At 40.4% G+C, this 23190-nt stretch overlaps 2 protein-coding genes and 1 long non-coding RNA gene across 3 annotated transcripts; 1 reads left to right on the forward strand and 2 right to left on the reverse strand.

The window, feature by feature from the left end:
• Positions 1–1459: 1459 nt before the first annotated feature.
• On the reverse strand, positions 1460–9149 carry LOC145457519 (uncharacterized). Its single transcript, XM_080335739.1, has 6 exons — positions 8990–9149; positions 8780–8928; positions 7687–7708; positions 7438–7566; positions 4926–5149; positions 1460–2956 (listed from the first exon to the last, which is right to left on the reverse strand). Exons 1-6 carry the CDS (start codon positions 9063–9065, stop codon positions 2750–2752), a joined length of 807 nt encoding a protein of 268 aa, XP_080191865.1. The 5' UTR covers positions 9066–9149; the 3' UTR covers positions 1460–2749.
• A 3705-nt stretch (positions 9150–12854) lies between these two features.
• On the forward strand, positions 12855–14637 carry LOC145456737 (uncharacterized). Its single transcript, XR_013920691.1, has 2 exons — positions 12855–12993; positions 14423–14637. It is a non-coding gene; the product is annotated as an uncharacterized LOC145456737 (long non-coding RNA).
• LOC145456734 (uncharacterized) lies at positions 14434–22981 on the reverse strand. The gene is made up of 5 exons (XM_080334837.1): positions 20262–22981; positions 20104–20196; positions 18784–18825; positions 16830–16946; positions 14434–16059 (listed from the first exon to the last, which is right to left on the reverse strand). Exons 1-5 carry the CDS (start codon positions 20326–20328, stop codon positions 15833–15835), a joined length of 546 nt encoding a protein of 181 aa, XP_080190963.1. The 5' UTR covers positions 20329–22981; the 3' UTR covers positions 14434–15832.
• Between the last annotated feature and the right edge of the window lie 209 nt (positions 22982–23190).

A 23190-nucleotide genomic window follows, 5' to 3' on the forward strand; every position in this document is an offset into this window, starting at 1 on the left:
TTTCTTCAGAATACTCAAAACACACGTATTGTCTGAGACCAAAATAGACTGAACAAAATCGAAAGTATAGCTCCATCTACTTGGTAGGGACATGAATTATTTGCTTGAATGGGGAAGATAATAATAAGCATGGATAGGTATTGCCAGGAAGGTGTGAGTATATTATTTCTTGCTATACTTTGACCCGTGAATAATGTGACACAGCGCTATCTTCATTCAGATACTAAAATTGTAACGATGCGTAGCCCGAAAGCATATCGACTTACTTTTATTTTAGGGATACCATACGTCCTCTTTTAAGAGGATTTGTCCTCTTTTTTGAGATTCTAGGTCTAATTTACTGCAAAATTGGACTGATATGCCGTAAATCAGCATCGAAGTGACGCCAATGTGGAGGAAAAAACGGTATTTTGGGCGCCGAGCGAGAAAGTTGACCTTTTTTTGTAGTCAACCGACCGCAAATTGGGAAAAAACGTACCGTTTTTTGAGAATTCTCCTCCAGTTTCGCAAGTCTGAAAATTCTGAAAAAGTGTCCTCTTTTCAGATTTCCAAAACATGGTAACCCTATTTTATTTGATTGTTTACATTATTACAACTGTCCAATATTGATATTTCTGCATCGCGACCTTTATTTGAATAGTTTTTGTTCGTAAATGACGTTGATACAATTACGCTGGGGTACTGATAGATATTCATCAACGCAAGTTTATCAAAACTTCATCCACACGCTTTGAAACTTATGAAGACGACAGCCTTTTGCAGAAAATTCACATATAATACCGCTATACAGCCTCTACAAAGTATATAACTTGACGCACGTTATCGCATAGTAGAGAGGTTTCATTGGCATCCATAGGACATTGGGACAGACTTAGCAGATTGGTAGGCCTATATCTGCCCTCTGCTGATATAATCGGTAATGAAATTGCTAAGCACAATATGTCATTGACCTTGAAGCTATTGAAGATCTGCATCTCGATGAGGGTCTATATGCTATCCATATCAATAGGGCGAAAGATACTCGTGAATGAGTTATGAAATTGAAACTCAACGCGCCAGTATTTCTTGAAATCTCAATTAAAGACACTCATATCGTGATATTGGATAGGTTCACTCCATACCAGAAGATCAAGATTTTAATGGATATACTATCTTTACAACTGTTTACATTCAGTTCATTCAGTATGTAATTGGTATAGTGGTTGCGTGGTCTCTTTTCAGCGCCGGTGACCGGCTCAGAATGCTATGCAAAGTAGAGTATTTATATACGCGTAAATTCAACCCCCAGTAATATGATTCACTCAAAATTGTTCAAGTCACGACTCGAGTGATTCCAACAATGCTGACCATACCCTACTACATCTACCAGCCTTCTGTCTTGATGGGCCAACGTGCCGTGCAGGCGTACCCCATATTTGGTTAAACAGCGTACAAACGAATCGACAACGTATATATATAATTATATATATATATAGTGCGCTTTATTCAATAAAAAAAAAACAATAGCAACTTTAAAGTGCGGAGATAAGAGAAAATAAAAATAACATGAAAACAATTACATGAATATCTGCACTTCAAATGCGATAAAGAAACTAATTTCGCAGAACCACTCATGACATTTCGAATGGTGTTAGATCCGAATTTCCATGCAGATGTGTAATATTTTGGTTGGTATATTCTGTATACCAAGAGAATGGGCACTACAATTGGAAACTGTCATAAAAACCAGAAAACAGATTGTTGCTTTGCGACGCTATGTGCCATCGCCGGTGAAACCTTTGATCGGAAAACACCAGTCCAACGAATAGTTTTGTTGTTCTGAAATCACTGTTTCAATTATCTACTCAGTGGGTCCGTTATAATTGGGGAAGACGGCCCGATCGAAATCGTGTATACTAGGAATGTGTTGACGGTATGCAAGATTCTCCGCGGCGATGTGAACATAAAGATGGAGCATATGAGATAAAGCATGTTGGCTATCGCCTCGTATTCATAATATATCCGTGAATGCATTCACCTGCGCCGTACCAACAAGTACAAAATATGGTTTGAAAGCTAGCTGCTGGGTCAATGGAAGGACCACGCGATGTTCCCCGATATAGGATATGTAACTTACGCAATCCCCACATGACATGTACCGTTACTTGCAAACCAGCCGACAAAAATAATCGAGCAATTTCAGCATCATTCGCCAATGCCATCGCTGATAAATATACAATTATACATACAATAAGAATCAGCCGCAGATACACAATCTACATTTCAATCCAAAATTGTAAAACAAAAACATAACACATTGACAACCCAATTCTTCCTGCGATGCTTAGATGGCCCATATCTGTGTGCGTACCATCAAGCATATTGACTCATTCTTCCATCTTTATTTATAATTATGTGATCTGTAGTCGGGGGAATATGTCTTATCGAAATCACGAGCATTTAGCGGTGGCAGTACAGAAATATCTACCTCGCCCGGGCTCACAACGACCCGCAGCGATGTATGTCCAATTCATGCAATACTTCATTATAAATGTAGTTTCAATTTTACGTTTTTCCACTTATTACCGACAAGAACGCCAAGTTGTAGACTTTGTATTGTAGTGGATTGAAAATGGTAGCAGTATCGCAGAAGCAATCAATACTACGCCAGCTCCATCTCAGCGGTCTGCCATTGCGAGGGCGACAGCGTTTTCTCGGACTCCCGATATGAACTGTGATCTGCGTGTCAGCAAAACGAGACCGTGCTTGCTCAAACCTCTTCCGACTTTGAAATCTCACAGAGAGCCGTATCGAATCTGCTTGTAGACCTGGAATCCGACATCCCGCGGGCGTAGATGTTAGTCGTGCTACGAACGCGGAGGCTGAGGTATTTGAATTTCTGTGAGTACTGCTTCCCGGGGAAAAACGGAATGTCTGCGGCAGCGCGGCGCAGATTCGACAGATACACGGTCCGTGTCTGGAATAGCATAAATCAACGCGATAAAATTAGCATTCGATCACGTTTTTCGGCGCAGTGAAGATGATTACAGTATTGCACCCTGTATTTCCGAGCGACAATACCGTTTAAACAGGAGTATATGGGTAGAACATGCATGTTTATTTATTTTTTCACGCGTTGTTTTCGCTGTTCCGGTGTTTATTATTAAATTACGCAGTCATGTAATTGTGATTGAATATTATGTTATTTATCAAACCGTCTGTAAATCAGACGAAATTTCGTACCATTCGTTGAGTACGCAAGTTATTGTCCATTTCATGACCATAATTATGACTTTAATGACCGAGTTGCTCGGGGCATCGCGAGTTGACCCCGATTCGCATCGAGCCATAAGTAATCATGATGGAAAGTGGAAAACGTATAGCTGGTCCAATTTTCTCGAATTCGAGCATAGACAGTCAACGCAAGCCGTGCTTGTCATGGCCTCGTAACGATCTTTGATCTGTCATTATTTATTAAAGCGACATATTATGATTTCAAATACCGAATGCCTTGAATACAGCGAAATTAATTTCATTCGGGGTTGCGTGTGCGACAGTCATTATACCAAGCAAAATGGGTTTCGATATCTCTAATATATCGGGCATTGTATCCAGGTTGTGTATATGTGGATGTGTCGATGTTATTATTATTACTGTAATCACTATGGCAAGTTTTGTTGCACTAAAATCACGAGAAAGTTGCACTTTAAAAAAGTTACAGTAAAAAGTTGCATTTTGCACAATCTTTAGGATATGGGATAGTCGGAAGGTTCCGATGTATAATTAACTGCGCCCCTGAAAATTGGCTGGTAAACTTTGAGTAGGCTATAAGATCCAAAGTTCTAAATACTACGTGGAGTGAAATTGACTAGCGGGCCGCACAAAAATGTCGGGCGGTGCGCAGGTTGGACAGGGAGAATGGACATATCTGCATTTGACTGCCATCTATCAAGGTTATCGCTTCTTACTTGCAAAACAACGAAAGCACTTTAAGCCAACTGTTGCGTCATAGATGACATTGAAAGGCAGCTTATCCATCAAATAGCTCTTTGTTATGCAAGTCAAAGAGAATAGAGCCATACTGGAAATAGTTTTATAGTGTTTTTTTTAATCGCTCCTATTCACTTTGCGCAGTACTTGATAAAAGTTGCAATAAAATCTTGCAAGAGAATTAGAAAAAAGTTGCAAAATGTTGCAGTATAAAATTCCTACAAACACCTTCAAAACACATACTACATGCATTCTGAGTATTTAGGAAGCTGCCGGAATCTGTAAAAAACTTGCAAAATTTGCAAAAACTTGCCCTGGTTACCACATTTCCATCACCTCAGGAATTATCAGTTATAACGCCGTTAATTCTAATCAGAGGTGGTTGTTGTTGTTTGTGGTATTCATGGTGTCTGTGGACTGGTATGGTCATTTACGCCAGGCCAATTTTCTTCATTTTCATTCGGTAGATGCCGAATTGTAGCACGGTCTACTTGTAGGCTTTTGAAGAGCTTCTTGGAGGTACAGAACTCCAATATATAATTGAATAGTATATTCATATTGAAATGAACCCGAGAATTTTAGGCTGCTGGTGACGTCATATTTTGTGATAGGATTGCTTATATACAATGTTCTTTCCAATTCTATACTAGATTGCTGACGATTACCCCTGACGAGTATCAGCAGGAAATATTCGGGTTCATTTCAATATGAATATGCTATTCAATTCTAGGCTTGTATAAGACCCCGCTTGCACGGATGAGATGGCGAGGAGGTATCGTAGGTGGTATAAGTAGTCGTGGTGGTACTCAAAGAAGCAAAAATAACGCTGCAAATTAATAATAGATGTAATCTATTCCGGGGTTCTCCGGTAAAGTATAAGCATTTCAATGCAGTGCCACCGTGGTTGTATGAAACCGTTCTTGTGCTAGAGACATCAAATCAAGAATCAAATTCACCTTATTGTCAACCGTCATACCAGTCCAGGCGTTGACGTCGTGCCACTGCGACTTGATGACGCTTTTGATCAATTTTGCGATTTCCACGAAGTGCGTCAAGTCGTAGACATTCGCCAATTCGCCATTGATGCGTTGACACTCATGCATGGCTTCTGCCCGAGTCATGTTCGATGTCCAATTGATGAGACGAAAGCACTTGTCGCGGTACTGATTATCGCACATCTCTGCGTTGAATAGACATCAAAATGTGAGGTACCGTAATCACGAGTGCAATTCATTGCCTGCAGGCAGACGTGCAATGCAGTCAATTATGTAAAGTATCGACGAACAAGTTATGAGTCACAACGTATCATTTCTAGTACTACACTTTTGGATATCGAATTGCTGCAAAACAAACAGAAATGAATCCATCTATGTTGCAGCGGCATTTCTTACACTTGAAACCCGAAACTTATGGATTCTTAATATACATTGTGTGGTAGAGATATTGCGTGAATGATGTGGAGGCCATCAGATGCTGACTGCATAAATATATCAATGGCGATATCAATAAAATACTATATTCCACGTATAAGGTAACAAATGCAGCGCTTCATGATATAGCTAGGGTTGCATTTAAAACAATGGTTGTTGAGTTACTCTATTTGACTATATACCTCTTACTGCCCTAGTTGAATTCGCTATGTAGACTTAAGAGCAGAGGTCTCGAACTCAAATGTGCTCGCGGGCCAGTTTTCCCGTTTTGACGACGCCGCGGGCTGCAACACTTATAGGGGTGTTCTATGTCTTTCCAAGTAGGCCTTATTTGGCGGGAGTGAATTGTCCTATTGAAAGTGAGCCGATCCCGATGACAGTAAACACACATCGTCAAAATGTGATTTACTCTTGTATCGATTTAGGCCGGGCACGAAAAGAACCATCACATTTATAACTATTTGACTAGAATTGTTGTTGTACTTGATATATATTAATTATAAGATATAGACACCATATGGGCGGACAAATGTATCATGCCATCATAAAAGCTATCATGTTATAATTTTGCAGCTACTTTGAATATTTTGAATTTACCAGATTGATAATAGAGACTGATCTGATATCAAAACATTTTTAGGTTGAGCATTGTAATTCCAATCCAGGATTCGGGTGCACTTCTGATATGTAGGCTATCAATCTCATAGCCAAATATCTTCAAACACAGGAGCAGAAAAAAATATAAATATGATATAAATATATTAATGAATGTGTCTTAGTGATTGAAATGTCGGAACGCCGAACGGCCCATTGTTGTCACATCGTTGGAGTGTACCACTACGGTACTCGGTACCTTGAAGTGGCCTTAATAATATGGTTTAGCGACCAAAGATGTAACGGTGTCCGGACAATACCGAGAAAACCATTACCGAGAATGCCATTACCGAGAATGGACACCACCGAGAATGGACATTACCGAGAATGGACACCACCGAGAATGGACATTACCGAGAATGCAATATATGCATTGCAGGCATGTTATGCATATGCGCAGGTCGTGTGAGTGCATCACGGCGTTGCCACATTCGGTATCGATGCTCAGGTATAAATTTCTCGACAACTTCAGTCCCAGTAAGCTATATTCTTGACATTGGCCATTCTCGGTAATGTCCATTCTCGGTAATGACCATTCTCGGTAATGACCATTCTCGGTAATGTCCGTTCTCGGTAATGTCCATTCTCGGTAATGGCATTCTCGGTATTGTCCGTTCTCGGTAATGGTTTTCTCGGTATTGGTATAGAACCAGATGTAACTAACAGATTGCCTATGGTTGCCATAACTACTTGCTTAGTTGGCGAAATACCAAGCTGCGACCTTCTGATATATTACTATTCCCCTGATACGCGATTAGTTTGTTGCGCCACGGTTCTAACAGATTCACGGCATTCCGACTCACTTCGAGTCAACTCGAGTCATTTTCATTTTGCCATCGAGTTAGCCCGAGTCTGAGTAATACTAAGAAAGGTCGCGTCCAATTCCAACTCACAAATTTCGGTCACGAATCGTCTAAGGGTCAGGTTTTGTCATCATGAACTGGAAATGTGGCGAAATAGTGAATCTTTCCCTGCATGGTAGCGTTTGCAATAGATGTGATGGTGAAGTTTGATGAATAGCTTCAGGCTTTCGGAGCAATTTAAGAGGGAATTTTGACTTTATAACCTGAAAAGATATATGTGACACTTATATATTGTCAAATTATTAAAAATCTAAAATGTCGTCGCGGGCCGCACAAAATACTCTGGCGGGCCGCGTTTTTAAGACCTCTGCTTTAGAGGTAGAATTTGCGGTAGCCGAACATGTTTAAAAGGGCATAGTTCCACTTGCAGCACATCGGGGATTTGGTTGGGTCTTGCTTAGATGAAACGCATTCGTAATATGTACAAGACATTGAACATTTTTCCTTGTTTTGAAATAAAGCACGTCAGTGCACACATAACGACGCAGCAGTACCGGAATAAAAGTCATTCCTTCACTCACCATCTTTCGCTTTCGCATTGCCTTTCGGCGAAATAGTTACTGGCACCGACGTAGTTGACTTTGACGATTGCGAGGGTGACGAAACGTTTCTTTGTATCACGGATAGTATTGAGCGAATATTTGACATATCTGAATAAAAACAAGAAACGTGTGAGTAATACTCGTTCGGTGCACTGTCAATATACATCAGCCTGCAATTGGCATGACGACAAAACCGCAAATCTGCGTATTTATTATCTCACAACTCACCGTTACTGGAGGCTCTGCTGGCCTGAAACATAAATATATGACATGAGTATTGCAAAGGGAGTGCTGCGCCTCCCACTAAGATTATATCGATAAAAGATACCAAATCACTCAGCACATGCGATTCACACGCACACTGAATTTTCGTTGGTAAATTCCTAGCTCATAACTACACGCATATGTTGTGTGTAATTGTGTAGACTTTTACAGCATACAAAACACCACGCCACATTGCATCCGGAGGTATTCTAAGTCACTGCTATACGATAATGTTCCATGCGCAATAGTTATTGAAAGATATACAATTCGCAAACGTGAAATTTAATGCTCGCCACATAAGGCAGATGCATAAAAATCATATTTGGGCTTTAGATTTATGGGCTTTAGATTCACCATATAAATTTATCAGACAGTGCATTTCCGATGGGGCTGTATTCTCAGTTATTAACGGTTTCTCTTGACCCATTCCATCAAACACTTGTTGCTACTCGACATTTATGTAAATAGTTTCAGTAAGCGACCTACAGATACCTTCAAATTTACGTAAGTAAGTAAATTTGCTCTACATAAATGAACCACCTTCGTGCGCCATCTTGCAGATATATGTACATTAGGGCTGTTAAAAAATAACTTTTTTTTTCTGGACTACAGCCATTCAGTCATTAAATTGTCAGGTTATTTTTCGTTAATAATCTACCGATTGTCCACCAATCAAGGATAATCCGAGAATTATTAACGAAAATTCAAATAACTCCGCTTCTTCTAGTTGGAATCGAGTCAAATTTGTTTTGCATGGTCTCTGAAGACAGCTCAAAAATTCCATGGCGTTGACAGAAAGATTTGAATTTTTCTTTTAAATTTCCCGTATAAATCAAAAATTTTAATTGGATCTGCGGAGCCTTATACTTGTCAGAATTGAACCAAATTTGGTGCGCAGCGTTTTTTAGGGTAACCTGACAACTTAATGACTGACTGGCTAGAATCCAGAAAAAAAGTAATTTTTGAACAGCCCTATTGTACGTACAGGCCTACGCCTCTTATACTCGGTATATATATAAGCAGATGTGGATTGTGAAATTATCAATATAACTCTTACTTGTATTACGAAGAGGAGACAAATCATTGACATTATAGCGTAACATATAAAAGTCGCTAAAATCATCGTATTTGATATTCTGGGGCATTCTCTGTATCCGAAAATTCGACTCTTCTCCCCTTTTCCCCGGCTCGAATCTGTGTCATGATCTGCGAGAATATCAGATATTCGAGTTTTGCATTGGAAACCACAACTTGTTATACACGATACCTTGTTCGTTTTCGTAAACTTGACTGGCCGTTTTCCATGTCCACTTCATTGGCTCTTCGTAGTATCCCTCATTCATTCTTACAGCGTACGAGTCGACTGATTTTGCACGATATATCTATCTAGTTCTCTAACCTATCAATCTATGAAATATAAAATGGAGTTATTTGCCAGAAATATATATGAATATAATGAGTAGGAAGTCAGTCAGTCAGTCAGTATGCTTTATTCATCTCACCAACAAACACATGTAAATTGGTATAGATTGGGAGACGACGGGGGACCGGTAGGTCTTAGATTCAGTCGCCACCCAGCGGAGTTATAAATGAGTAAATATGGCAAGATCAATACTAACGATAATGACAGTTAACCAATGGACATAAAAATAAACAAAAGATAAAAGTCATGGAAAATCAGCAGTAAGCATCCGAGCATAGTACTGGTATACAATACACAGTGTTCACAGCAAAAATATGCAGCAAAGCAAGAACAATGACGACGAACCAAGTGGAACAGTATTACATCACAGCCAATGCAAATCATGGACCATGGAAGTATTTTTCAACAACAACAACAACGACAACAGAGGAAGGTGTAGCAAATGGAACAGTATTACATCACAGTCATTACGAATTATACCTATTTCAGTATTTTTCAACAAGAAAATTGCAGTATTTGATCTTGAACTGGTTGAACTGCGTCGATCTATATTCTTCTGGAAGGTTATTCCAGACCTTGGCTCCCTTGAAGTTGAAACTGTTTTGTGACAATTTCTTAGAAACTTGAGGTAATGTTATTTTACCTTGAGAGCTAGATCTAGTGCCATATGAGTGAACCGAAGAAAATGTATGGAAATAGTTCTTGAAAAATTTCCTAGTAGAGTAGTATATTTATGCATCATTTTGGCTAGCTCGTAGTGATATAGATCATTCAGTTTTAGAATGCCAAGTTTTTTATAGCCTGCTGACAATCGTTCACGTCGACCAAATCCACAGATGGCTCTAACAGCATGGTTTTGCAAAACTTCTAGAGGTCTAAGATAGGATTTACATGCGGAACCCCATACACAAATTGCATATTGCATATGACTATGGAATATGGAAGTTTGCCGTTAGACATTGTACGTATATTAATGACAAGCCGACAGAGAAATTTTATATCCATGCTATATCTCCAGTCGTCGGCATCGTTATCATTTCAAAACCTTTTGGTGGAATTAACTAGGGATTCTCGACAAGAATCCTGCAACATAAGATAATTTATTGGTCTTAACAAACACCGATGCCAATCAATAAATATAGGTATAGATGGGTTAGTTTTCACTTAAAGCCGATAGATTCTCACACCATACAAACTTATGAAAAGGTAAGGCTGATCATGCCCACTGCAGAACAGATACCCATCATGAAATATCTCCGAGATTTGTAATAAATAGTGAAATTCCTTTTGCGGCGTCGATGGGCACCATACTGAGACGGAGTCTTGATCTAGAGATCTTCAGCGACAAAATAACGGCGGCGTAGTAGAGAAGAGGCCCAAATAAACCTTCTGTACTTCGAAACGTGCTTTTTCCAAGTGACTAATCGTGGTCTCACGCGCCGATAATATCCCCTTCATTATGTTTACCGGTTAGCTAATTGGTCTTGCGAGGTGCTTCACCCTTGCAAGGTCATATTACATTCTTACAACACTTTGATGCAGCGTAGGCATTACAGATGTATACATGTTAGATACGCAGTTACGCACCCATATAATGCCAACTTACCTGAAATACCGTTTGAAAAATCACCAGCGCTCGCAAAACTGCGAGTAGCCTACAAACGGCCTTATATCAACCCAGACCAAAAATCTATTAATTATACATGCGTGCTGTGTGCGCTGCGTCACTTCGCCTAATTACATCGTAGGCTCCTGCACGCGGCGATTTGAATCTCGTGGGACATCTCAGGATGACAAACGGCAAAAAGTCGCGCAAACACGATTGCGTAATTCGCGAACATGATTTGTCAGCTTTCCAGCGCTTCATCATCAAGTGCACCTAAATTTGGGATGCGAACGGGAGAAAAGTTCGCACTTTGAGCCTCCGCGCAATGTATTGCTCCGTATAGCTTCCGCGCGTTGCAGCACGTGAGTAGGGCTGGGCACAATGATTCGAGTACTCGAATCTGAATCGAGTATTAATTTTAATGATTCGAGTCGAGTAGTAAAATACGATTTTTTCGAGTACTGAAATTATACGCTCCTCGCCACTGAAAGTTGATTTATCAACGAGGAGTTTATCAACGATCAACGAGTTTATGCTAGTTTCACTGTTGAAGCCTTGAAACCTTCATTGGCCGTATCGTAGCATACGAAACATGAAGTACAAAGCTACGAACGTTACTGGAAATAGCACATTTCCGAAGTCATGATCATCCCACAATATTGTCACCAAGTGCAATGAAATCGGTATGGTCGACAAAGATAACAAAGTATCCTTAATATGATGAGCAACAGGCATTATATTCTTTGTGGTCGCTTAAAAGGTACATAATTGAACTTTGACAAATAATATTCTGCTATGACGTCATAATGAGTGATACTCGATTACTCGACTCGACTCGAAGCATTTTACGTGATTCAGAATCGAATCACTCAGGTACTCGATTTTGCCCAGCCCTACACGTGAGTCAGAAGTACCATCAATTCGTCCAGTCATTCAACTGAAGTCACTCGGGACCATTGTTGTTGCCGACTTCCTTTTCAGCGCAGCAATGCCTCGAAGTAACCTTCGGCAATTCAGTCACGTTGTTCCACCTATAGTACTTCCTAGTCTTGCATATAGCTATTTCCTTCGTTACATTTATGCGCAGTAGTCAAGTCATAACGGTCTTAGCTCTCAAATGGTTGTTGCATAGTTATAGTGTAGACGTGAGAGATGTAACTTGGTTTTAAGCCAGTCCTTACCGCCGTACTACGCCTGAGAAACACCTCCGTACTGTCATTTATTTGGACATATCGGAAGTAGATTGATACTGCGATAAACAAGACCTGTTATCTAAGTCGATTCTCGTAAATGACTCGCAACAACTATGCTGTACTGTATTGTAAATAGATTTTCCACGACAACGTAGGGAATCAGCGCATTTCCAACATTCAAATGTCGAAGCCCGCATGGAGTGCACGCCACGATAATAAGCACGCTAGGTTGTTGAAACGTGATCCTCTTCTTAGTTCGCAAATAAGTCGGTAAATAAGGTTAGTTAGCAACGCAAACGGAATATTTAGTTACACCCCGTAATGCACGGTTGGGGTGGTCGGGTGATGTTTTACCATGGAATTAACATCAATCAGGATTGCGCATCTAGAATACCAGACACGTCGTTGATTTGAGTGCGTTGATGATGCTTCGTTTCCTGCGTGTTTGTACTAAGACTAGTCGGGGTCTACGACAAGTTATCGGACTAGTTTATTAATTCAATTCATATTTATATCTTGGCGAGATTATAATCATTAATTGAATCAAGATTGCAATACAATTAGAGCCGGTGATAATGATTCGAGTATTTAAATCCGAATCCGATAATAATTGCAATGATTCCAGTCGAGTAGTTAAATAGAATACCCCTCCCCCTTCCACTAAGAGTTATTACAAAAAAAGGTACTCTTGAAAAAGTAGGCCTCACAGAAGCATATATCCCTCTCGACTATACAATTGAAACGCAGCACCATTCCGTAGTCAATTCCACGTTCTTTCTAACCGACCAAGGTCGCACACTCTTATATATACACTTCATCGCCCAAATGCGGCACCGCTCGCCGCTACAAATATCCAACTCCCGGTGCTGACCTAATTGAAAGCGCAAATAGTGTCTGATGATGCAGCGTATTTCCTTCTCTCGCCGCAATTTATAACTCACCGAGACTTGGGAGCGGATATCCCAAAATATTGGGATGACCCGAAATATCATTTTCCCAGCGATATCGCTCTGTGGATGCGGAACTATACGCGGGTACATTAACCCTTTGTAACCGGCCGGCCTACTGACCAAAATTTTACTGCATCCACAAAAAAGACGATAAAATGTCATCCATATGGTTTAAATCGACGCCCAATATATTGCCGTAAACCTGAAGTAGCCGCTTAGCGGTCTGAGATACTCTTACGGCTCAGACGCCAGAGGGAATAGCGTTATGCGAGAAAATGTTCTCGATTTCTTGAAAATAAAATACAATTTTGTTCTTCTATATCTCCTGACGTCATACCCAGGCGCTCTCTTGGTACATGGCCACCTGATTGCCTTCCGCATGAATATCTACGTTCCAACGAGACATTACACGCTACTATAGCGCTTCATAGCCCAGCGCTACGATCTTGGAAAGATAGAGATGATAAGCACAATCACGCCGCCGCCGCCGATGAGTAATCGATTACGTAATCTCGTATTCTCGCTGAAGGCAACGCGCGTCCAGCTCTACAGTCTACATAACATAGGAACTGCCTTGGCAATTTTGCCTGTAGTATATATCCCCATGCTATTGAAGTGTTATCAACCCCAGTTGCTTGTTATATGGAACTTGCAACTGCACAGGATCCGTAAGTATACACATATTGCCTTATTCGACACTGCCCAGTGCCCGTATGCGCTCGAGAAGTCATTTCATGTGATACATTATTGCTTTATTTCACATATTCTACACGGCTAATGTTCCATGTATGATCAACAGTAGTCATAGAAGCCAACAGTAACTTCGTGTGCCATCTAAAACAGATACATAACTGCCTCTATATGACGTTGTTATTACAGGCTCGTGTACCAAAATAGCCTAACTCGCACGCTTATTTGTGCAGTGTTAGGGCTGGTGTCGGCTTTCTTATACAAAACTAAGCTCCATGATAGGGATATTGATGAATATGCCAGGATAATGGCTAACCATATGTGCAATTCGCATTTGCCTGAAGCAATTGTACATCTGTTTGAAACCGCAGCGAGTCAGGTGATATCACGCAGCCATGATTTTCACGTAATAAGGTATTCTTCTTTCGCGTCAATTTGAAACATCTTCTACGTGCTAATCCTCGATACAAGGACTTTCATAGAATAGTATGACCAACAACAAGTCATAGAAGATAACTGTAATTGGTTAGTGACGTCTAGAACGGAAGATACAATGGTATATATTTCAGGCGGTCATTCACGCGAACATCATTACAAATTCAATTTTGCGGTAAACGTTTTTGCGTGTTCAATCTGCATTTCAAGCAGGATATACATTGCAACAATAGGTTATACATGGTCTGATGTATGCGTATTTATAGGAGCTATCGATACAAACCGATTGCAATAGTTTATGACCAATATAGGTCTAGCTATATACGATTAAATACCGACTCCTCTGTGTTAAACAGTCGCGGTCTAGTATACTAGACCGCCGGTCGCAAAGGGTTAAAGGAAGGATGCAATCCATAGCGCCCATTAGATGTCATTTTCAGCGATATGCCTCCGCGACTTTCACAAAGGTATTCAAGCCCCGTCGACCACTTAACCTATGCGACGAGAGATTGGTTCCGACTTGGTAGTTAGGGAAGGAAATATCGTCGTTTCAATATTAGGAGTATACTTTGATAAGTAGAAATGTTTGATTCGTGCGTTCTCGCATAATACGATAACTTATCATACCTATTTCAACACCAAATCAATTTGTTCCCCGAAGCTTATCGATCGGTCGAGGTTATAGCTATATTGTGAGACAGCGTTAAAGAGATATGTAATTATGTATGTACTCAAATTTATCATTTTGAATCAGAGGGCGTGGCAAGGTTCGCGATCGAGTTCGGGGGAAATATACTCAAACCGGCCCAAATGTCCTTTTAAAAAATATACTTTGTAATAATTTCGAGCTCAAATCAATCTCCAATCAGCATTGGAATGCACATTGCACACCTGTGAGGTTCGGACCATCTGATCCGCGTAAGACACGCCTTGGAAATGTGCCGTGCTACAAGTCGACAGATGTGGAATCATAATAATGAATATCGGCCTTGTGGTCGGGAAACACCATGAATACCCCAAACAACAACTAACTGGGTGTGGAGAGATGCGACAGCAATGGGTTGCTGGTTTGACTCCGGCACAGGGCTACTCCAGAATTCCTACTCAAGTGTTGGAGGTTTATGTAGGCTCCTTCTCGCCATCTCATATGTGTAAGCGGTATCTAAATAAGCCTATAAGTGGGCTGTGCTATACAAATCGGTAGCTACGGAATAATATTGAAGGAAATTGGGCTGCTGTAAATGACCATAGTAGTCGACAAACGCCACGAATACCAAATACAACAAACAAACAACTAACTGGTTCGGGCCCAGTGGTCGAATTCCACCTCCGACTTTATTTAATACCTTGATTCAATATATATCGTCTACTATCGGCTCGAAGAAATATAGAATTAAAGTCTCTCAGAAGGATTGTAACATTTTATACCGTTCAATTTCCATTTTCAGTTTTCGCCCAGAGAAACGAGGCGAAAAGGCATGGTTTTCTTCATGTAAAACGTCAATGATACAACGGACGCGTACGTGCACTGTGCAACGAAATTATGGACCGCAGGGAGCAAATCCGGTGAACGTTACTTCCCGGTACATAACTTCGTTTTCGCACGCATTGTAATTGGTGAATACCGAGTCAATTACACCAATCATTATTGAGATAAATCCTAGGCGTGGAGTTGCTCCTGTCTTAGTGTATCACTCCAAAGAAATTCCAAGAAGGCATAACTCGTAAACAGAACCCAGCACTGCACTCTTGGAAATTACATCTACTCTCCGCCCATGCATTTACGTTGTGGCTTCATCCGCCACAAAGCTGGTCACGGGGCATCCGACCAGGCTTCAACGCAGCCGATCGCCCTATCCAGCGTCAAGTTGGCTTTTGCTCGCAGTTTTCGTTTGATCTCTTCACATCGCAGTCCGTGTATGAACTGCGCCACCACCAAGTCGTCTGAAATTGAGGATTTAGCCGCCAGCGCTTGTAATTCCGCAGCGTACGCGCACGGGTCCTCGTCCTTCAGCATCACTCGCATAAGAAACTGCGACCCTGTATCAGAATTGGTAACTAGGATCAATTGTAGTGTGCAAATGCCGCGACTTGTCACTACTAAACTCTGTGATGAAATCAATACAATCATGCTTGTTTTCATAAACCGCTGTTGGTTTATGATTCAGATATCTGCTAATTGCAGAGCGGGTCAGTAACCAATTACTTCGAATGTTATGGAGCACTCAAATAGGTTATGACTGCTTTTACAAATTCCTTCAGTGGCTGTGTTTTTTGTACTACTTCTACTTATTCTTGATGTTTTTAGGCAAAATAACTATCGTTTTACGCTTACAATTTGGAAAATAAGGAAATAGTTTGGGGTAAGTTTTCATCACTTGCATGACTGAAATTGTCATTAGCACGGCGTACACTAGCACCTGTCACGGTATCTGAATATATTTACGACTATCACCCCTATATGTAATGTCATTACTCTTTTTTCAATAGTCTCCAAGATGCATCTTACAATTTAGAAAGCAGCCTTTTGAGATTACGTGGAATTAGTGTGTGAAATGTGACCCCTCGACTAAATTGACTATTCAAACAATTTATTGAGTATGTATCGATTGTAGGCCCCGTTACGTGATGCATGTATGTGATGAAGTTTATATATATTTGTTCATCTATCTATCGATGCATCTGTCGTTGATTTTCACGTGAAGAAAAGAAAAAAATCTTCAATCTGGGAACTGTGTCGTCACATTGAAATCGATGATTATATTCCCCCACAGTCGTTCCTCGCGTCACATGATCGAAGAGTCAATTACCGGGATCGGGTGCTTCCTCTTTTCCTTGCTCAGCGTACGACACGTGGAAACTTCGTTGGACGTCAACTTGCATGCTTCCCGCTTCCACGGGACCAACGATCTGCACCTGACTTTTACCTATAGTTAAAAAGCGGGTCGCAGATGCAACAAACATTTATATTGAAAAGTCATTACAATGGTGATCACATTATCTGACTACCAGAGGTGGTCAGTAAAGAAGTACTTCTACTTTTCCGAAGTACTCAAAGTAGTTTTCCTCTATTTCGGGTACTTACTCAGGAAGATCCTTTTTCGTTACTTCTTCTACTTCGTAATATTTTGTGAACTACTTACTTACGTTTCGCTATTTTCAGTTTGTCAAGTAAAAGTTGTTTAATTCCCCAATAAGAAAGATAGCCCAAGGAATTTCGGGGCTGTTTTCACATAGTACCAACATTTAATTTTCATAAAAGCCATGTAATACCCAGGATTTTCGTTGCGCTTCGCGCACTGTAGATATGGAGTGACAATTATGTTTTAACGAAAGTATTGCTGAATATAATTTAGATACCGGACTGCGTGGTTCTGTTCACACCGCATTGGCGCATATATCAAATATTTCATCGGAGTAAGTATGGCCCTCATAACGTTTGAGACTACCGTTTCGCAATCTAGCAATTACTTATTATACCTAGCAGTCCATGACGTGTTTTAATCTGGAAAAGTGGACTTTGACTTTTATAACATGAGACCTCTTTTAGCAGACCACCGTTAAAACTTTCTGCACAAAAGATATGAAATAGATTTTCCGCTTGTTAAAAGTATTATTTGTATTTTTCCTTCAATTACGAGTATTTTACGTTGAGTTCTAATTAGGGTTTCAGTTCTTTTGTGTGAAGAACATACATGTGGAAATATAAAAGCAAGTAGTAATGCCTTATATTTTCCGAAAATAAAGCTATACACTATATGGCATTTTTACGATCTGCCATATTTTTAATTAACGTATACTAATCACGCAAAGTGTTAAAGCCGTATCCGACACAGTTTATCCGTTTTGCTCTTCGACTGAATCATGGGCCTTATGACATGGGGAAGGTGCCATGCCATAATATTCTCTAAAACGGGGTGTTTGAGTAAACAAAGGATTACTATCGCATTTCCATATCTATAATATCATTCACATCCCATGATGTGGACGACCGCTTATTCTGTCAAACATTGACACCTCTTGAGAAGCATCAATATGAATCGATCTCTCTACACCTTCCGCATAGCTCCATTTGCAGCTTTTGACAGTCCATGCGAACGAATTACGATCGTTTTCACAACTACTTACTTGCTTGATTAGATTTAAAGTCAGTCACTTCTACTTCATGTAGTTTTAGGTGGCTTATGAAAGAAGTACTTCTACTCGTACTTGAGTAGATTTTTTCGTCGCTACTTCTACTTCTACTTGAGTAGCTTTCTTGACTACTTTGACCACCTCTGCTGATTACTACCATACGTCACGATACCTCGGTGTCATCAATTCGTGGCTGAAAAACTATCAAGTCATGATCATGACTCTGATACGGACAGAATAACAGTAGATCACAGACACCATTTGGTAGTAAACTCGGACCACAACGGAAATGACCAGCGGTTGACGTTATACCGTGAGTACAACTACGTACGTGGCATAATAGTATATATACATCTGGGAAGAGTTAAGAACATATGTTTTGTCGCACCCACTATGCGAAAAGAGTTAGCGATTAAACGGCAAAAGTTGATGATCTCTATTACCGGGATTCATGTACCGAGAATACATAGGCTACGTGAAACACGATCATTTGAGCACTGCATAGCGCAAGCTGCAAACATGACAGCCGCATTCTTATATATTTCATGTCGCAAAAAAGTACGTCATGTCGAACTACCACGAAGTATAAAGTCGTCAAAGCTACGTATGGTGATGAACTGGAGAACTCACTATTTCGAGTCGGCAATCTCTGAAAGTCATTACTTTGAAGCACTGAAACGAGAACATAATATTCGGCACCATGCAGGTAACACGATAAAGTGGTGGTTTGTGTACGTACATGTACAACTGCACATATGAGTAATATTGAGCGTGCGACACAATAGCACGCGAGCATGTGGGTTAAAGTCCGCGTTACGACATGGATAGAGCACGGTGTTGGTTACGTTAGGACAGGGGTTGGCAAACTTTTTAGCTCGCAGGCTGAATCCAAAATTTGAAGCCATTCGCGGGCCGCACTATATAAAATTGGGATACCATGCCAAAATTCAATATGGTTACTTGATTATATAGTGACCGATGATATGGAAATAACATATATGTATATACGGTATTTTAATATTTAAAACAAACCAATCACTGATATGATGATATTGTCCACGCGTCAAAAACATTGGCCATACTTTATAAGCTGGTCGTCCTCATTGTCAAAATTACGGATGAAAGTCGGTTGTCCCGATTCTTAGAGCTGGATGCAAATCTGAGTCTGTGGGCAGCGATCTGTTCATAGATTAGCAGATAATACTTTTGGTTCATCTCCAGCACAGACAACGCTGACATCATCATAACCGTGTTACCTTTAAATACCCTTTTACAATATATAAATATTAATACTTCTACAGTCTACACACACAAAGAATAGATGGATACATCAAAGACACTCGTAAATCGTTTTTTGAAGTAGGCATACAGCACTGAAAGTAATAAATTTGCTCAAATTTCCAATCTAAAATCACACTCGTGGCCCGAATTAAGTCATTTAGGCTACGTCTCACTTTCTGTGACGTTTAGCAATTGAAACCTTTCAAAATGCACGGGCTACGAGGTCTGGCAATCGCGCCATCAATGAAATAAAAAATACGATGGTAAGAATATAACTTATCATTATCATGTTGAAATATATTAAGAACAAGTTTAATCAAGTACCCACAATAATTTGAATTTTATTACGCCTTTTATCAATATTTTTACAACGTTTCCTGACGCTTTCGCGGGCCGCACAAAACGGCCGTAGTTTGCCCACCCCCGCATTAGGATAATGGTTGAGCTCAGGGGTATGATGATGGTTAGAGTTGGGTGTGGAATTATTTGGAGGATTATGAAGTCCCGTGCTAACGTGTCGCATGATCAGATGTCGGGTAACCGTATACGGGCATATAATTTTAGGATACGTATCCCAAACAACTAGACCTGTAGCAGACAACTATTCTCGCGTATGGCGAGGTAACAATCGCATCTAATAATCTAAAATTATACGGGCATACGACAAACCTTTGTCTTGTTGCGCATTCTCATAACTAACCGCTACGTCGCCTCCCACAGCCAGATTGCGTTGTACCTTCACGCCACCGCAAATACGTATGTCTGGAAATTATTCGAAGGACATGTAAGACCCACAGTACTGAAAAGATGGAATGCGTCATGCTTACTTCTCATCGCCGACTTTGATTGCGAATTGTGGTTTCCATCACGCAAGTTCTGTGTTTTCGAATCCATATTGCAGAAGGTTAGCCAAATACGAAGCACAAACACTATACTACATGATTATCATTGTCCAGGTGCACGCTTAGCTAAAAATCCCGGGTTTATTGATACGATGCTTCGTACTAAATTCGGGAAATATAATACAAAATAATAATGCGATCCTTTAGAACTTCAGAAATTCCTTAAACAAGCTAAAATGAGTTTCGTAAGGAATTACCCTGGAAGCCAAAGACGTCAGAGGGACGTCGCACACCTGCATAATTACGGCAGGGGAAATCAAAATCGTTGAGAAGGGGTCTGCGACTTATGTGATGAAATCGGTATTACGAAGACACCATAATGAATTATTACACATTTCTGGTATACCGCAGGGCTCACAAAGGGGAGAGGTAACACAACCGATTGTAGATCAATCAAATCTTCATTTCCATGCCAGACCTCTCATAAACGAAAGGTTGTAATATCCGGGAACTGGCATTAAGTGCGACACTATATGTTCAGAATTGAAATATTTCTGAAAGTTTTTCTCCCTTAATGTTTTTGTGAAATGCATCTGTTTAGTGAGACAAGTTTGTGATGCACCTCTGTTATAGCTCTTCGTACTGATGCACCCCGCGCATATTTTGGTGCTCCATAGAATGCACCATTTATACTCCGGTCGAAGAGCACTGCTACAGGCTATATGCGTGGCCGTATGCAGCAGTCCTTTGGAGAGACCTAAGTCATAGACCTGGTCGTATGGTTACCTGGTACAGACGGAGCTAGGCGTCTGTTGATTTTTAGAACCCTCTAATACCGAAATGCTATGAGATCAACGAACCGGATAGCGTTTGTGGCAACTAATCTATCAATGACTTTTTGTACCACAACACGCTAACAATATGACATTTTTGATAGAACTGCCTAAGAAGATTGAATTCTACCACTGCTAGGGTACTACTACAGTGTGCGTGCAACTAACTGTGCATGGTTAGCAATTTTGACGTGGTGCCACATCTCAATAACTAGAGCTAATCAACTGATTCCAAGTTGATATTAGTGATCAGAGACCCCAAATTAGCCGGGATCGACTACATTCATCTCAAAGCAAAATGACTGCTATTATAACTATTAACTGGTACAATACCGAGATAGTATCCAACAACCGCGTCGGTCGCTTGACATCTGTATTCCCCGAAATTATATACTCACACACCGTATGACAGCAACTATACTAGATGAATTGGTAGACGTACTACATCGTATTTTCTGGGGTCTCTAGGACTGGCAAAGTACTCACAATATCATGTTTTCCTGGTTTCGGTTCAGTGATCTTGCTAGCAAGACCAAGCAGTCATATATCCGATATCCAGATATCGACCGCTCGTTGGCGTTACCAAGCAAATAAAATTCTTGGAGACACAATAGCGCTTTCGAGAAGTGATATTTGATCGGTATTCTTGACAATTTTAACGAGGCCGTTTATGACAAGATATCTGAACGATAAGAATATTTAAGCGTACGTTCGAGATGTTTTCCATACGTTCCTCCTCGCGATCTCATCCGCGTATGCGGTGTCTTAAAAAAATGCCGAGAAGTGGGCCGTGCTACAAGTCGGCGGTTACGGCATCAAATATAAGAAATATCGGCCTGGTGTAAATGACTATTGTAGTCGACAACCGCCATGAATACCACAAACAAACGAACAAACCGACCATAAACTCTCTATCACGACATCAAATACGTTTCAAACTTCTAAATTCAATTTAAAATTTGATGTTATCTTTTTCTCGGTAACGGGAAGCCGTAACTTGTTGCATTATTGAATTGAGAAAAATATATTATAATATATTTGGCGGACCGGTAGGTAACATGCCACGGATCGGCGTTTGAGAACCACTGGTAGAGACGACACTCGACAGAAGTAACAATAGTACTGCGGTATGTTCTCACCAAACAAGCCTGAATCTCAATCCATTGTCATGATTACACCCGAATATGAGACGAGTGGTAATCGCTTTGATATCGACGCAATCGCAATAGTGTTGTTCGATAATCGTCAACCAGCCGCTCGCCACGCCTATATTTTTGCATCGTATAGTAAACTCGAAAACGTCACATGAAATTCAAGCGTATGCGGATACATAAGAATGAGCATTTGTGGAGCCAAAGATGTGAAGGTGTATGCAACGCACGGAATGAGTAATTACAATATCAGTATGATTTCGCAATTATGGGGTAATGAAGTGGACATCTTACCTCTGAAAAGGAACATTCCTTCGTCAGAGTTATCCGTAATTTCCATAATACCGCCGATAACATGAGTAGTTTGTGTCAGGCTTTATTTGTCTTTATCAATGCAGGATGACAGATCTCGGATTTTAACGGAAACAGAAGTTTTACACGAAACCACTGATGCTTCTTTGTGCCGTAACTACGTTTCCCGTACATCCACCGTGCTTTTCGTATAAGCACGTCCTACATTTGAGCAAATTTTGTTTTTTCGCGACTTGCTAGTATACGCAGCGATCGGTTCAGTTGCGATGTCTTACGCAAGCTATCACTGGTTAAAAACAAACAATGTAGTTTCAATGCAGAAGCGTTCAGTAACGAAGTACCACTTTTTCCAAGTACTTAACAAGATTTTACCTATGTACTCCTCACTCAGTTGTTTTTTTACACTATAACCAATTCTACGTCAACAGCTATTTAGGCTCAATACTTCCTTCGTAGACTTTGTACTGTGTAAAGGAGAAAGTAGGACTCTTTTATGATTGCATAACTTTTAGGAGAGAAATTGTCGTGGCGAGTGGGCAAAAAAGCCCCCGTATCACAGCAACTGAATATCTGTTTCACAATTGCACCCGTTTGTAGTACCATTACCCATTATCAGCC

This window comes from Botryllus schlosseri, chromosome 15, assembly GCF_051294905.1.
Source record: "Botryllus schlosseri isolate E-star chromosome 15, Bs_hap1, whole genome shotgun sequence".
In the NCBI taxonomy this organism is placed as follows: Eukaryota; Metazoa; Chordata; class Ascidiacea; order Stolidobranchia; family Styelidae; genus Botryllus; species Botryllus schlosseri.